General features: G+C 45.2%; 1 protein-coding gene across 5 annotated transcripts in view; it reads left to right on the top strand.

Annotated features, from left to right (window-relative positions):
- The window catches only part of CDC27 (cell division cycle 27), a 30,771-nt gene continuing 18,129 nt past the window's right edge, over positions 1-12,642 (top strand). For 3 of the 5 annotated variants that reach the window (XM_051640326.1, XM_051640325.1, XM_051640323.1), the window contains exons 1-3: positions 2-225; positions 7,168-7,243; positions 11,028-11,175. In XM_051640326.1, coding sequence (XP_051496286.1) covers positions 199-225; positions 7,168-7,243; positions 11,028-11,175 — 251 coding nt within the window. In that variant the 5' untranslated portion in view covers positions 2-198. Of the gene's footprint in view, positions 226-7,167; positions 7,244-11,027; positions 11,176-11,386; positions 12,063-12,642 lie in introns of those variants that run through there. The other 2 variants (XM_051640324.1, XM_051640327.1) reach the window with 2 other exon arrangements.

Below are 12,642 nucleotides of genomic sequence, written 5' to 3'. Positions count from 1 at the left end.
GTTCGGGTGTTTCCGCCGCCAGCTTCGGGCGGCCTCGGCCCTCCCCGCCGCCTGCCCCGGTAACGGTCGCTGGGAGTTTAAATGAGCAGCGCCCGGGCCGGGCCGCGCCGCTGCCGGGACACGCACTGAGGCGGGGCCGGGGCTGCCCCCTCCGGGCTCGGCGAGGAGGAGGAGGAGGAGGAGGCCGAGGAGAGCAGGATGACGGTGCTGCAGGAACCCGTCCAGGTACCGACCCCTGGGCGGCTCGGGCTCGCCGCCGCGCTCAGGCCCCAAGGCCCGGCCGGGCCTGGCGGGGGGGGCTGGACCCGGCCCCGCCGTCCCGCCCCCCGGGGGGGGCCTGCCCGCCGCTGGGCCCTCTCCTGTGGCGGGGAAGGGGGGGGTCCCTGCTCCGGTTGGGCCGTTCCCAGGGGGGCTGCGGGCCCTGGGTGCCCCGGACGCTCCGGCCGCGCTCCGCTGCCAGCCCGGGCTCTTCCACCCTCCTGCCCCGGGAGGTTGTGGGGCTGTTGGGCTTCCTCACCGCTTCCTGTGCCCCCTCCCCGTCCTCTGGGACGAGCTGCCCTCGCCCTTTCTGCCCCTGCCGCTCTCCCCGCAGGAGGGGTCGGGCTGCGGGGGCACCGCAGCTGAGTCGGCTTCCAGGAAAGGCCCTTTCGGCTCCCCCCGCACGTCCCCGGGGAGACCTGTTGATGCTTTTCCATCTCACTTCCCTGCCTGTATTTGCTGCTATTTCGTTTTTAAATGCTCACGGCGTGCTGAGCTCTGCAGCTTTTGTGTAAATGAAGGACGTTCCTTCTTCCCGAGGAGTTGGTATCTTCAGATTGATGGGGAACCTAGGAGAGAAAATAACATAAATTTCGTTTTTCTGCCATATTTTAATCTCACTGCAGTTACCCTGATGGGCTTCCTGCTCTTGTTTTTAGTCTTTCCATCCCCAAGACATGAATCACAGAATTGAGAGTTGCTTCTTCTTTCCACCTTCTCTGTATGCCCATTGCTCTATTCTGTGATCTTTATTAATTTGACTTCCTTCTTCATGGTACCATCCTTTTTAAAAAAATTGTGGCTTTTGAACAGGATGTTGGGGGAGTTCCAGTTATATTAGGAACCTCTTGGTAATACAGTAGGGGAGTAGTACATTACAGGGGCTCTAGGAAAGCTGGGGAGGGGCTTGGGACAAGGGCAGGGAGGGATGGGATGAGGGAGAAGGGATGAAAACTGGAAGAGGGAGATTGAGGTGAGACATGAGGAGGAAATTCTTTGCTATGAGGGTGGTGAGAGCCTGGCCCAGGTTGCCCAGGGAAGCTGTGGCTGCCCCATCCCTGGCAGTGTTGAAGGGCAGGTTGGATGGGGCTTGGAGCAACCTGGGCTGGTGGGAGGTGTCCCTGCCCGTGCAGGGGGTGGGACTGGATGATCTTTAAGGTCCCTTCCAGCCCAAACCGTTGTATGCTTGTTGTGTTCTGTAACGAACACAGTGAACATTCTTGCCTTTGGCTCTCCTCTCTCCCTTTACTGAAAAGGCAGGAGGGAAGGAAAGACAACTCCTGTGCAAGACCACCTCGCTGACTTGACTTTGTGTAAGATGGTGGCAGTGGTGGCTCTTCTGCAGCCTGGGGCTTGTGTCCTTGGTGTCATTGTTCTGCTCATCCACTCTGAGGGCAAGGCTCAGTGTGGTCCTGGAACTGCTTTCGACCACCTTGTCCTTCTGCACTGGTTGTGCTTGCACCAGTGCTGTTTCCCTTGGAGCTGGACTGGTGTTTTGCAGCAGTCGGGCATTCTAGGAAAACATGGGATCACAGTAGAAAGGGAAGCATGAGTGCACTGCAGAGTGACCAACAGGAAACAACACTGAATGTTTCTGGTCCTGTGCTAATGAGACTAACCAAGTGGAAAATACTTGCTAATCTGAGAGTTCCCTGATAGAAACGTCTGGCCTTCATTTTTCAGAAAGGTAAAGATGTCTGTAATGTCACTCTCCATTCTCAAGCTCTTACCAGCTTGGAGGTTTGGATGAGGCTTTTCTGTGTCTAATATATCTATTTAGATTCTGCCTCCTGCTTTCAGATGCCAAATAATTCCTGTATCAGTGGTTCTGCTGCTCTTAGCTTTGCTGTTGCTCCTTTCTTAGAACAATACTGGTAAGTTTTGGGTTTCTCTGTGGTGGCATTGCTCATATTATTGCTTTTAAAGGCAAGGGAATCACCAATGCACCATCCAAAACACAGTCAACATTTGAGTTCTGCCTGGATCTGCTGTTGGAGCTGAAGTCCTCTCTGTGCCACAGCTCCGTGGTGTAGAGCTTGGACTGATGTTCTATAGCAGCTTTCCAAGTCATGCAGTGTTGTTTTTTTTTTCCTCACTCTCTTAATGTCTCCAGTGAGTGGTCTCCATTTTGCCCTACACATCTGGATGAAGTTCCCATTTTAGCTCAAGTCTGTGCTCTTAGCTCTGCTTTTCTGGTTTCTGTTTTTTATAACAATATGATTGGAAAAGCTGACACTACTTCCCACTTCTGTCACTGCAGAGACTTTTTTCCTGTCTGTTTGTTCCCTTGCAGCCTTTCAGATGTCTGCAGGGTTTAGCATTCCAGGAAAAACTGTCATCTTTACAGCTGTGATATGCAAAGTGTGACAGATAAATAGAGGCTTCTGCCTGTATGTTGCCTTATAAATACTGGGCTTTAATTATATGAAATTAACCAAAAGTCATCTTATTCAGTGGTTAGATTCCTAATAACTTTTTAAACCCCTTAAGATGAATAAAAGAGCCAGAGTTCACATAGACAACAGACTTCTACTGAACTTTCTAAAACTCTCCAGCTCAAACATAAAGCCCTGTATCCTGTGTGCTGAGAAACATCCTGGAAGTTTTCCAAACATTTCTGAAAAACATCTTGGAAAGCCAAGCATACACTTCCCTCGGAATGTAGCTGTTCAAGGTGATCATCTGCTGTGACCCACTTGAACTCCAGGGCTGCTGTTATGGCTGCAAAGGTTCAATACCAAGGCTTGATTCCTTGATGGGCAGGGTTTGCTTAACTAGTAGATGTGGCCCAGCTTGTCACAGAGACCTCTCCCCTCTGCCCACCCTGAACAAGTCTTAAATCATGATAGAGGCTGTTTAGCAAGTCAATAGGCTGTAAAGCTTTGAAAATAATTTCCCAGGCTCCATAACCGTCAGAAGAGAAGACCCATCTTTTAAACCTCTTTGGTTTAGTTAGGAAGTGACACTTGGACAATGCATGGGATTTTCTGGAGAGAAGATGGATCTGATTCTGCTTTCACTTTGCTCTGCTCTCCAAGGGTGCTTTGCCACAGAGCTGTGCCTGGTATAGTGGTTTTGGAATTCCCTTTTCACTTTGCATTTGCAAATTAATGAGGATTTAAAATGGAGACCAGGACCTGGAGGTTTATCTGATCTCCAAGGGTGCTAGACTTGATCTTTTAAACACTTCAAGCCTCCTGTCCACATTTGTTTGTAGCCCCCAGAACAGATACTGCAACCAATTGCTTTGCACACCTCTGAGGACGCTTATTTGGTTCTCACTTGACAGGTTCCATCTCAGATTTGAAAACTACCATAGGAAGGAAACTAAAACTGCTTTTGGATTGTATTTGTGGTTGTTCTGTGTTGTCTGACTCTGAGGCTTTTGGGATTAATTAGGTTTTACTGGATAAATGCCCCCAAAGTTTTTGCTTCAGACAATTCTTCTGGTGTGATTTACCAGTTGTCATGTGCTGCTAAAGCTGTGTAGATGCACTGAACTTCTGCTGGAACAGACTGAATGCCTAGATATACTGCTCTGTATAGAGACATTGATGTTTCTCTCCAAAACTTGCTTCTTAAAAGATGCACAAGGAATCTTCTTTGGTAGTTTGAGGCACAATTGTTTAGACATCTAGACATCTGTTCTCAGAGAAAATAATTACTGCATAGATCTGGTTCCCTGTCACCTTCCTTTTCCCTTCCTGCTCTTCTAGGAGTTTGTGTGCAAGGATCCAGTCTTCAGTGTTCATCTGTTGGAGACAGGTGTACCTTGTACCTTTTGGGTTCCAAAATGACAGTTGGTACAAAACAGGAACACCAGTAGCTGACTTTTTGCTTTCACTGGGTCTCTGCTCAGCAACAGTTGTTATTTGAGCCAGTATGTAGTGTAACTTTTATAATGTGGCTGTAATACAGCCAAAAATCACTTGTGTCTCCTCTCAGCCTTTGGCAAAATTGCTTCTGGCAGCTTGCTTCTATTGGAGAAGTCAAGTGACATTGATTTCACCCCCACACACACCCCTTTGTTTTGTGAGCACACTGAGTTACATCCCTGTAAACAAATGATTTTTAATGGCACAACTTGGATTGTGATTTGTGAGTGTGATTTGTGACTTGGTCAAGGAAGAGCTGCTTCTGAGAGCAAGAGAAAAGGAAGCTCTGGGGCTCAAACTTGGGGATATTCTGAAAGATTTTAGAACTGTCCTGCAGGGCACAAAAAATGATACAACCTTGGAGCTTCTCAAGGTAAAAGGGAGTAATCAAGTCAGGCAGAGTGTAGCTAAACTTTATCTAGAGTGTGGAATGCAACCAGAAAGAAATAATGTGTTTGAATTATAGTAATCAAATTAAAAGGATTTGGTTTTATGTACTTTCACATGGGCTTAAAATTACCTCTTGACTTTGTTGGGACCTGCTGGTAGGAGAAAACAGGATCTCTCTAGAGATTTTCTGTGTGATATTCTATATAGTAATTGGAAGGTCTGGTGTGTACAGTTCATGACAACTGTGCAGGCTTCTTGTGAAGAGAACTCACACATTTTTCACACCCTGAGTTTGTCAAGTTTGTGTTGGAAGAAGCAGCATATGGTGCATGTAAATCTGCTGGTGGGGTTGTGGTTTTTCAGATTAAATTGGCGCTTGCCTTTCCTGCTGGGAATAGCATCACAGGGCACCATTTCTTTAGTTCTTGTTTGTTTGAGTTTTGGAGTGTCTGATACTGTATCAGAAGCTAATTCTGTTTATTTAGCACTTTTCCTGTGAGGATAGGCTGGGAGAGTTGGGGTGTTCAGCCTGGAGAAGAGAAGGCTCCAGGGAGACCTTAGAGCACCTTCCAGTGCCTGAAGGGGCTCCAGGAAAGCTGGGGAGGGACTTGGGACAAGGGCAGGGAGGGATGGGATGAGGGAGAAGGGATTAAAACTGGAAGAGGGTGTTTTAGGTGAGACATGAGGAGGAAATTCTTTGCTGTGAGGGTGGTGAGAGCCTGGCCCAGGTTGCCCAGGGAAGCTGTGGCTGCCCCATCCCTGGCAGTGTTGAAGGGCAGGTTGGATGGGGCTTGGAGCAACCTGGGCTGGTGGGAGGTGTCCCTGCCCATGCAGGGGGTTGGAACTAGATAATCTTTAAGATCCCTTCCCACCCAAGCCATTCAATGAAATTCTTGTGTTGCCACTGAATTTTGAGGAAATAGATTTTTGCTTCCTCCTGGGTGGACAGTTGGCCTTGGTGATCTTAGAGGTCTTTTCCAACCGTAACAGTTCTGTGATTCTGTGAAATACTAGATCACAGAGCTTCAAGTTCCTAAGTTCAGATCTTGTTTGGATCAGCAGTAACAAAATTCATGCAAAATGGCTGTTTGCTGCTCAGGGGAATCTCCTTTGGAGCTTGAGCAAAATGGCTGGATGGGAAGGAGCAGCATCCTGAGACCAACCCATTAACCTCAGACCACAAACCCTGATAAACATGCACACCACTGCTTGTAACAGGTGGGGAGGGAAAGCTGGACAGATCTTAGAAGGAGTTATTTTTCCTACCCCTCTGTTAGAGATAACAGAAAGCTTTTAATCTGAGCTGAAGAAAATTGGCCGAGGAGTTTGTTGTGAAACCTGCGTCTCCCAACCTGATTCTTGTGGTGGACAGCTCTTGGCTGTAGGCCAGCTGATGGTGACAGCTGTGCAGGTTGTTATGACAGTGACCTTAATGTTGTGTGTGGTCTGCACCCCGGTCTGTACGTGTGCTGTGAGTCTCACTGGAGCAGTGCCATCCTTCAGGCCTGCACAAGTATTGACAGTCCCAAACTCTTGAGCTTGGTGCTTATGGAAAGGGAAGACAGTACCCTGAAGTACTTGGTTTTGGCCAAGTTATGGGTATGTGAGCAAACTGGAGAAATAGGTTGCCTTCAAGTATGTCTGTATATTTCCATTTGTCCATCTCCTTTGCGTTGCATTCGTTCTTTTGTGGTACCTCACAAGCCTAATTAGTGGCAGAAGAGTGCTGGCTAACGTGCAAAGACCAAACAAAACACCACAACAAAAAGCAGTGGGTCACGTTCGTCCTGGTTCATAGGGAAACACGGAAATCCCTTCAAGGAAAATGCTGGATGCCATATTTATATATAAAGGTGTACATATTTGATCAATACCAGTCTTGTACTGACAGCCTCAAACACTGCTGGGATTTCTGGGGGACATTTAGGTGAGACATGAGGAGGAAATTCTTGAGTGTGAGGGTGGTGAGACCCTGGCCCAGGTTGCCCAGGGAAGCTGTGGCTGCCCCATCCCTGGCAGTGTTGAAGGGCAGGTTGGATGGGGCTTGGAGCAGCCTGGGCTGGTGGGAGGTGTCCCTGCCCATGCAGGGGGTTGGATCTGGATGATCATCTTTAAGGTCCCTTCCAACCCAAGCCATTCTATGATTTATGTATAATGCCATTTAAATGGGTTGGGCACCCAAGTTTTTTCCTACCTCCCCTGCCCCTCCTTGGGCACAGTGAAGAGCACAAGGGGATATACTCTGGGAACCAGCTGAGGGGGAGTCTGTTCTTACTTTTACTTGGTGTGTCATTGTTGGGTGGTAGTTTGCTATAATCCATTTGCAGTTATGCACCAGGCTAAATCTCAGTAACCAGTGGAAACACTTGCTGTTATTTCAGTTCATGTTGGGTGAGGGTTGTAACTGGTTGTGTGTGGTAACTGGTAAGCAACATCCTTGGGTTGGTTCATGACTTGGGTGCGAGGATTTTTCAGTCTCCTTGCAAGCAGTTGAAACAATTAGAAATTGGCCTGCATGTTTCTCCTTCTCCATTCTTCTTATGACTGCAGCAAACCACAATTAAAACTTTTTGGCAAGAAGAGCTAACCAGTGTTGTGTTTTTTAAAGCTTCTCTCTAAATTTAGCCAATTTTCTGTCTTGCAGGCTGCTATATGGCAAGCACTTAACCACTATGCTTATCGGGATGCAGTGTTCCTTGCAGAACGATTATATGCAGAAGGTATGTACTTTGCAAATATCCAATTGGTGCTTTTTTTTCAATTTTGATTTGAGATCTTTTTGACCCTCTAGGCCTGCTTTGATTTACTCTTGTTGTTGTGATAATGAAGTTTAAATTTCTGCTCGGGGGAAAGCGGAAGAATGCCTCGCAATTAGGCTGGAAAATCAAATCATGTAACAGCAGCAATGTTGGTTTACAGTAAAACCTCCTTGAAAAAATAACCTCAGAGTTGTTTGTTTAAATCTCGAGGGTTGTTTTAGGTGAGACATCAGGAAGAAATTCTTCACCATGAGGGTAGGAAGGCACTAGAATAGGTTGCCCAGGGAGGTTGTGGCTGCCCCATGCCTGGAGGTGTTCAAGGGCAGGTTGGATGGGGCAGCCTGGTCTGGTGGGAGGTGTCTCTGCTCATGGCAGGGAGGTTGGAACGTGATCATCTTTAAGGTCCCTTCCAACCTTCACCATTCTATGATGTTTACAATGACCTGTTGTATGCTATCAAATGGGAGAGAGCCTTTTAATAACCTTAAGCATTGCATGTTGTTCCAAAGGTACTCAAGGGCAGGTGCAGTGCACAAATTCTAGAAGCTGTCTTGATCTTGAAAGCTGTCAGTTAATAATCCTGTTTGCAGATGTTGATTGGTGAGTTAACTGAAAGAGAGAGAGCCTTGTGATGAGAGACTCTTGTGATGAAAGAAACTTGTAGTAAAATGGAGACAAGGAGAATCAGAAGGTATGGAATAGGTATCTCCTGTTGGATTCTTCTTAACTTCATTGGAATGCTGTCAGGTCTAGGATATCTTGGATATTGAGGAGGCAGCACTAACACAAATCCACGCTTCTCCTGGGTGTTTCAAACACAGTTTCCTTCTTCTGTTCTGGTCCTTCTTCCTTAGTCTTTCCTCTATGGCCTCAGATAAGCTCTTTGTTCTTTTTTTGCTTTTCTCCTCAATATTGGTGGTGATAAATTTTCTTCTGTTTTGAGAGGTATTGCCCCCTGGTCACTAACATGAAAAAAGAACACAACTCAAGCTAAAATATAAGCATAATATAATTTCTCATGCTAAACAACTTCACCTTATAATGTGAATTAAACTGGATAACCTGCTTTTTGTGCTCTGTGTTTGTAATGAAATGTTTTGCTTTCAGTGTTTTGCCTGACGTGCCCACAGTGCACTTCTTGACACTGGAAGCACAGAACTAATTTTTGAGAAACAGAGGCTTTTTTCCCCTCATATCAAGGTTACCTATGAAATGTGGAATCTTCCTTCACTGCTCAAAGGAGGAGTGTTGTGTAGATGATTATGGAACCTTACAATCTAGACGTGCATAAAAAACCCAGTGTTTTAGGGATGACATGTCAGCTGAGCACAGCACATCGTGAGAGGCAGGGAAATGCTGGATTGAAGGTAATTGCCCTGGATGTAGAAAGGAAGAAAATCCACTTTTTGCAGCAGCCAGGAGAAAAATATGACAATGCTGGTGTTATCTTTGTAGAATAACTCTGCAAGGGTACTTCAAACAGCTTTTTTTCAGTGGCTAGCAGTGCTGAGAGAACAGCATGCATGCTGTCACTTGGTTCAAGCAATTAACTGCTAGCAAAACATCTGGCTTCTGGTTAAAATAAGTAGTTATTCTGCAGGGTAGAAACTGCTGAACTTGAATACCCTGGCTCTGTGGTGTCAGTAGGGATTTTACTCTGAGAAGTTCTTTTTAAGTCCAACTGCAATTACTGTTCTTGTGGGAACGTGTGTGGTTTGGTAGTTACCCAGAACTCTTGAAATGTGTTAAATTAGTGGAGGAAAGAATTTATTTAACTTGAATTTTCTAAAAGATCCTCTGGTGTTTTTAGCATAAGACTAATAAAATGTCCTTCTTTCTTTGGGTCTTCCCTTTGTCATTGTCACTGTCTGAGTGATGACACAAAATAGTCAGGTTTGGGCTAGCAAAGAATCTGAGCAGGTTGCCCAAAGAGAACTTTGGATGATGCCCATATTGACTTTTCTGAAAAGTTCAATGTGTATAGATGAACAAACATCAGAATTGTCTCTTTTAATGCTGAATTCCATCTGCATGGTACTGTGTTCTGAAAAAGAAAGTGTAATTCTTAATTGGTTGGAGATTGGAGTTGCTTGTCTTTCTAGACAACCTTTCTTTGATGTAAAATACAAAGTTGTGTAAGGGTAATCCAAGTGTAACATTTGAGGAAGTAATAAGAATAGGGGAAGATTGTTATACCACTGGATATCTTCTCCTTTTTTTTGCTTAAAAAACCCAAAAATGGGATTAAAATGAAGTCATACAGTTATTTCACACAAACATAATGCTCAAATTAACACCACAGCATTTGAATGCTCACCAGTGCCTCATGAAAGTGCATTTTCTAGTGTTTAGAACTTGAGCTGATAATTCTACAGTAAGGTTTTAATTTCCTTCAGGGCTTGGCTCTGTCCTTTATGCTGTAATCACAAGTAAAATTGACAATTCTGACCTCAGTCTTAAATCTGGATGCCAAGTCAAGCTCTTTGAATAGTACATTCTTGGCATGGTACATAATTCATCTCTGCAGTGGAAGAAGTGTTGAAGCACACATTAAATACTTCCAGTTTCTGCTGTAGAGAAATGTTTGTCTTGATTACTCTTGTTCTCTATTTAGACTTGGCTACTTCATTCAGAATTTAGAAACCTGTGAGAACTCTGCTTGGGGAGAGGATTTCATAGAATCGTAGACTGGTTGGGTTGGAAGGGACCTTAAAGATGATCATGTAGATCCAACCCCCTGCATGGGCAGGGACACCTCCCACCAGCCCAGGCTGCTCCAAGCCCCATCCAACCTGCCCTTCAACACTGCCAGGGATGGGGCAGCCACAGCTTCCCTGGGCAACCTGGGCCAGGCTCTCACCACCCTCACAGCAAAGAATTTCCTCCTCATGTCTCACCTAAAACACCCTCTTCCAGTTTTTATCCATCCCCCTCATCCCATCACTCCTGCCCTTGTCCTGAGTCCCTCCCCAGCTTTCCTGGAGCCCCTTCAGGCACTGGAAGGTGCTCTAAGGTCCCCCCATCACTACTTCTTAATATAAAATAACACATCTGAATGGTAACTTCATTTTTTCTGGAGAAATAGTCCATGTAGGGAGTGAAAAGGACAAGAATTAATTTTGGGGTAGAGGTGACTGGTAATTGATTAATTAAAATCAGAAAAATCTGCTCTGCCAAGTTATGTCAAGATACAGTGTTAGAAAAACAACAGAAGTAAAATTGCAAACAGCAAAAGGAAAGTTGAAATCAGAATTAAAATGATTATTTAGGCTGAAATTATTCTTCCTCCAGGAAGTTCCTGTACTTCCTGATGGCCATTACTGGGCCAGTGGTCATGTACTGGTGTGAGGAGTGACTTGCAGGGGTGACAATACTCTGAGCCACGTCTTGGGGTGACCAACAAGTTGTTAAAATAGTTCTCTCCTGCTGGAGATGACTGCTTCACTTGTCTTGCTGTTATTTTGACAACAAGCTGGCTAATCACTTCTTTAGATTGGGTAGGCAGAAGGATCAAAGTTCTTTTATAGCAGTAGGTGCCAAGAGCTGGTCTGACCCTACAAGAGACTGATGTGTGGAAGTTTGTTACAGGCTGACAAAGAAATGCACTTTTTTCAGTAATTAACTTCTCTGATACCAATGCTTGGTTTCTTGTGTCTTGTTCCTAGCTGCCTTCTACTCCCTGTTCCCAAATTCCTTCTATGAAAATGGTAAACTGATGATTTCTTTGTGTCATTTTGGTTTTTAGTACATTCAGAAGAAGCCCTGTTTTTACTGGCAACGTGTTACTACCGCTCAGGAAAGGCCTACAAAGCTTACAGGCTCCTCAAGGGACACAGCTGCACTACACCTCAGTGTAAATACCTGCTTGCAAAATGCTGTGTTGACCTCAGCAAGTAAGTAAACCCTTTGTTCTGTCCAGGGTTACAAACGTGTTCATTTTTTTTAGAACCTGTCATACTGCACAAACTGGGAATTCCTTGGTCCTTCAGCTCTAAAGATTCTATAAGTTCAGTTCATTCTGCTTTCAGATCTGGACCTAATGAACATGAGCCCATATTGCAGAAACCTCTAAGAAGCATTGAGTAACTTCCAATGGAGTTGTCAGGCTTGTGTAGGGGGAGAAAGAACTGACTCCTGAAATGACCCAAGGAGAACAGCCTGGGAAGTGTTTTTTTTGGGTCTGAGTTTCTCTGATACTTTGCTTATTCCATGCAGTGTTTCCAATATGAATTTAATGGCCATGGAACCAAAATGCAGATCTCTCTAGAGATCTCTTAGTCTTTGATACCCTCTTTAGTAGGCAAGTCCTTTGACGTCTTTAGAGTAGCAAGGATACCTTGTTTTGACACTCTTTTTTGGAGCTATTAGGATACAGGTTTCTTTGCATCTCCTGTTGAAAAGGAAATCATGTTAATGTTCTACTTGGAAAGGTCCCAGTGGAATAAATTGGAAGCTGATCATTCCCTCCCTTGCTCTTACAAAGTCTGCTGTGTGCATGTAGTACATCAGCTTCTGAACTGAGTTCAGTTAGGTGAGATTTTAAAAATCTACTCCTTAGAATGTGTTTAACTGTCATTTTTGTTACAGTTATGAGCCCATTTATACAGATGTACCTTATTTTCTTGTGGGAATGGTCTAAACTGATAGAAGCATCCACCTACAACTCTTAATTTCAAGTGGAGGCAAGAAGAGATGATTTGTTTGTGCAGATGTTGGTCTTAAATGCCAGAAGAATGCCTCCCATCCCAGAAGTTGTATAAAGCCATTTCCAAGCCTAATAGTGAGTGGCCCGTTCCATGTGATTCCTCTTTTGAGCCCCTCTTGCAAGAAAACAAGGTGTTAAAATCCAAAATCTGTGCCAAGTCCCAGGATTGGCTCTTAACCAAGTGCCTGGAGTCTTACAGGTCTATTTCTTAGTAGGGCAGCAAAGCCAAATAAGGGCTCTCTTAGCTTGTTAATAGGTAAAGTCTGTCCCAAGCTGATGCCAGGGGGTTACCAGCAGTCAGGATGCTTCTGTGACTTCCCCTCCAGTGTGGAGTGGTTTTGGAATGAGACCAAGGACTCACACCTTGGGTTTGCTTCTCACAGAGGAACAGCCCCTGTGGGACCTTATTTTAGAGTGGAAATTAGAGTACCACCCTCACCAGGCTCACCAGTTGTTACTGAGACCAATGCTTAGTTGACAAGTTAACTGGTTTATTAAGGGTTAACACAAACGGAGGGACCAAGGTTCAGGAGGGGTAGGCTAGGTCTATATCAGGGAAATAATTCAAAAGCAACATAGTCTTATTAAATGTACCCTCCGAGGGAAAGGGGTGGAATCAGTGGAGTAAAAGGGTGGGAGTTGAGGCCAGCAGGAA

The sequence above is a fragment of the Apus apus genome, chromosome 25 (genome assembly GCF_020740795.1).
Source record: "Apus apus isolate bApuApu2 chromosome 25, bApuApu2.pri.cur, whole genome shotgun sequence".
Classification (NCBI taxonomy): domain Eukaryota; kingdom Metazoa; phylum Chordata; class Aves; order Apodiformes; family Apodidae; genus Apus; species Apus apus.
Note: the sequence above shows the minus strand (reverse complement) of the source record. Positions and strands in the feature narration are given on the sequence as shown.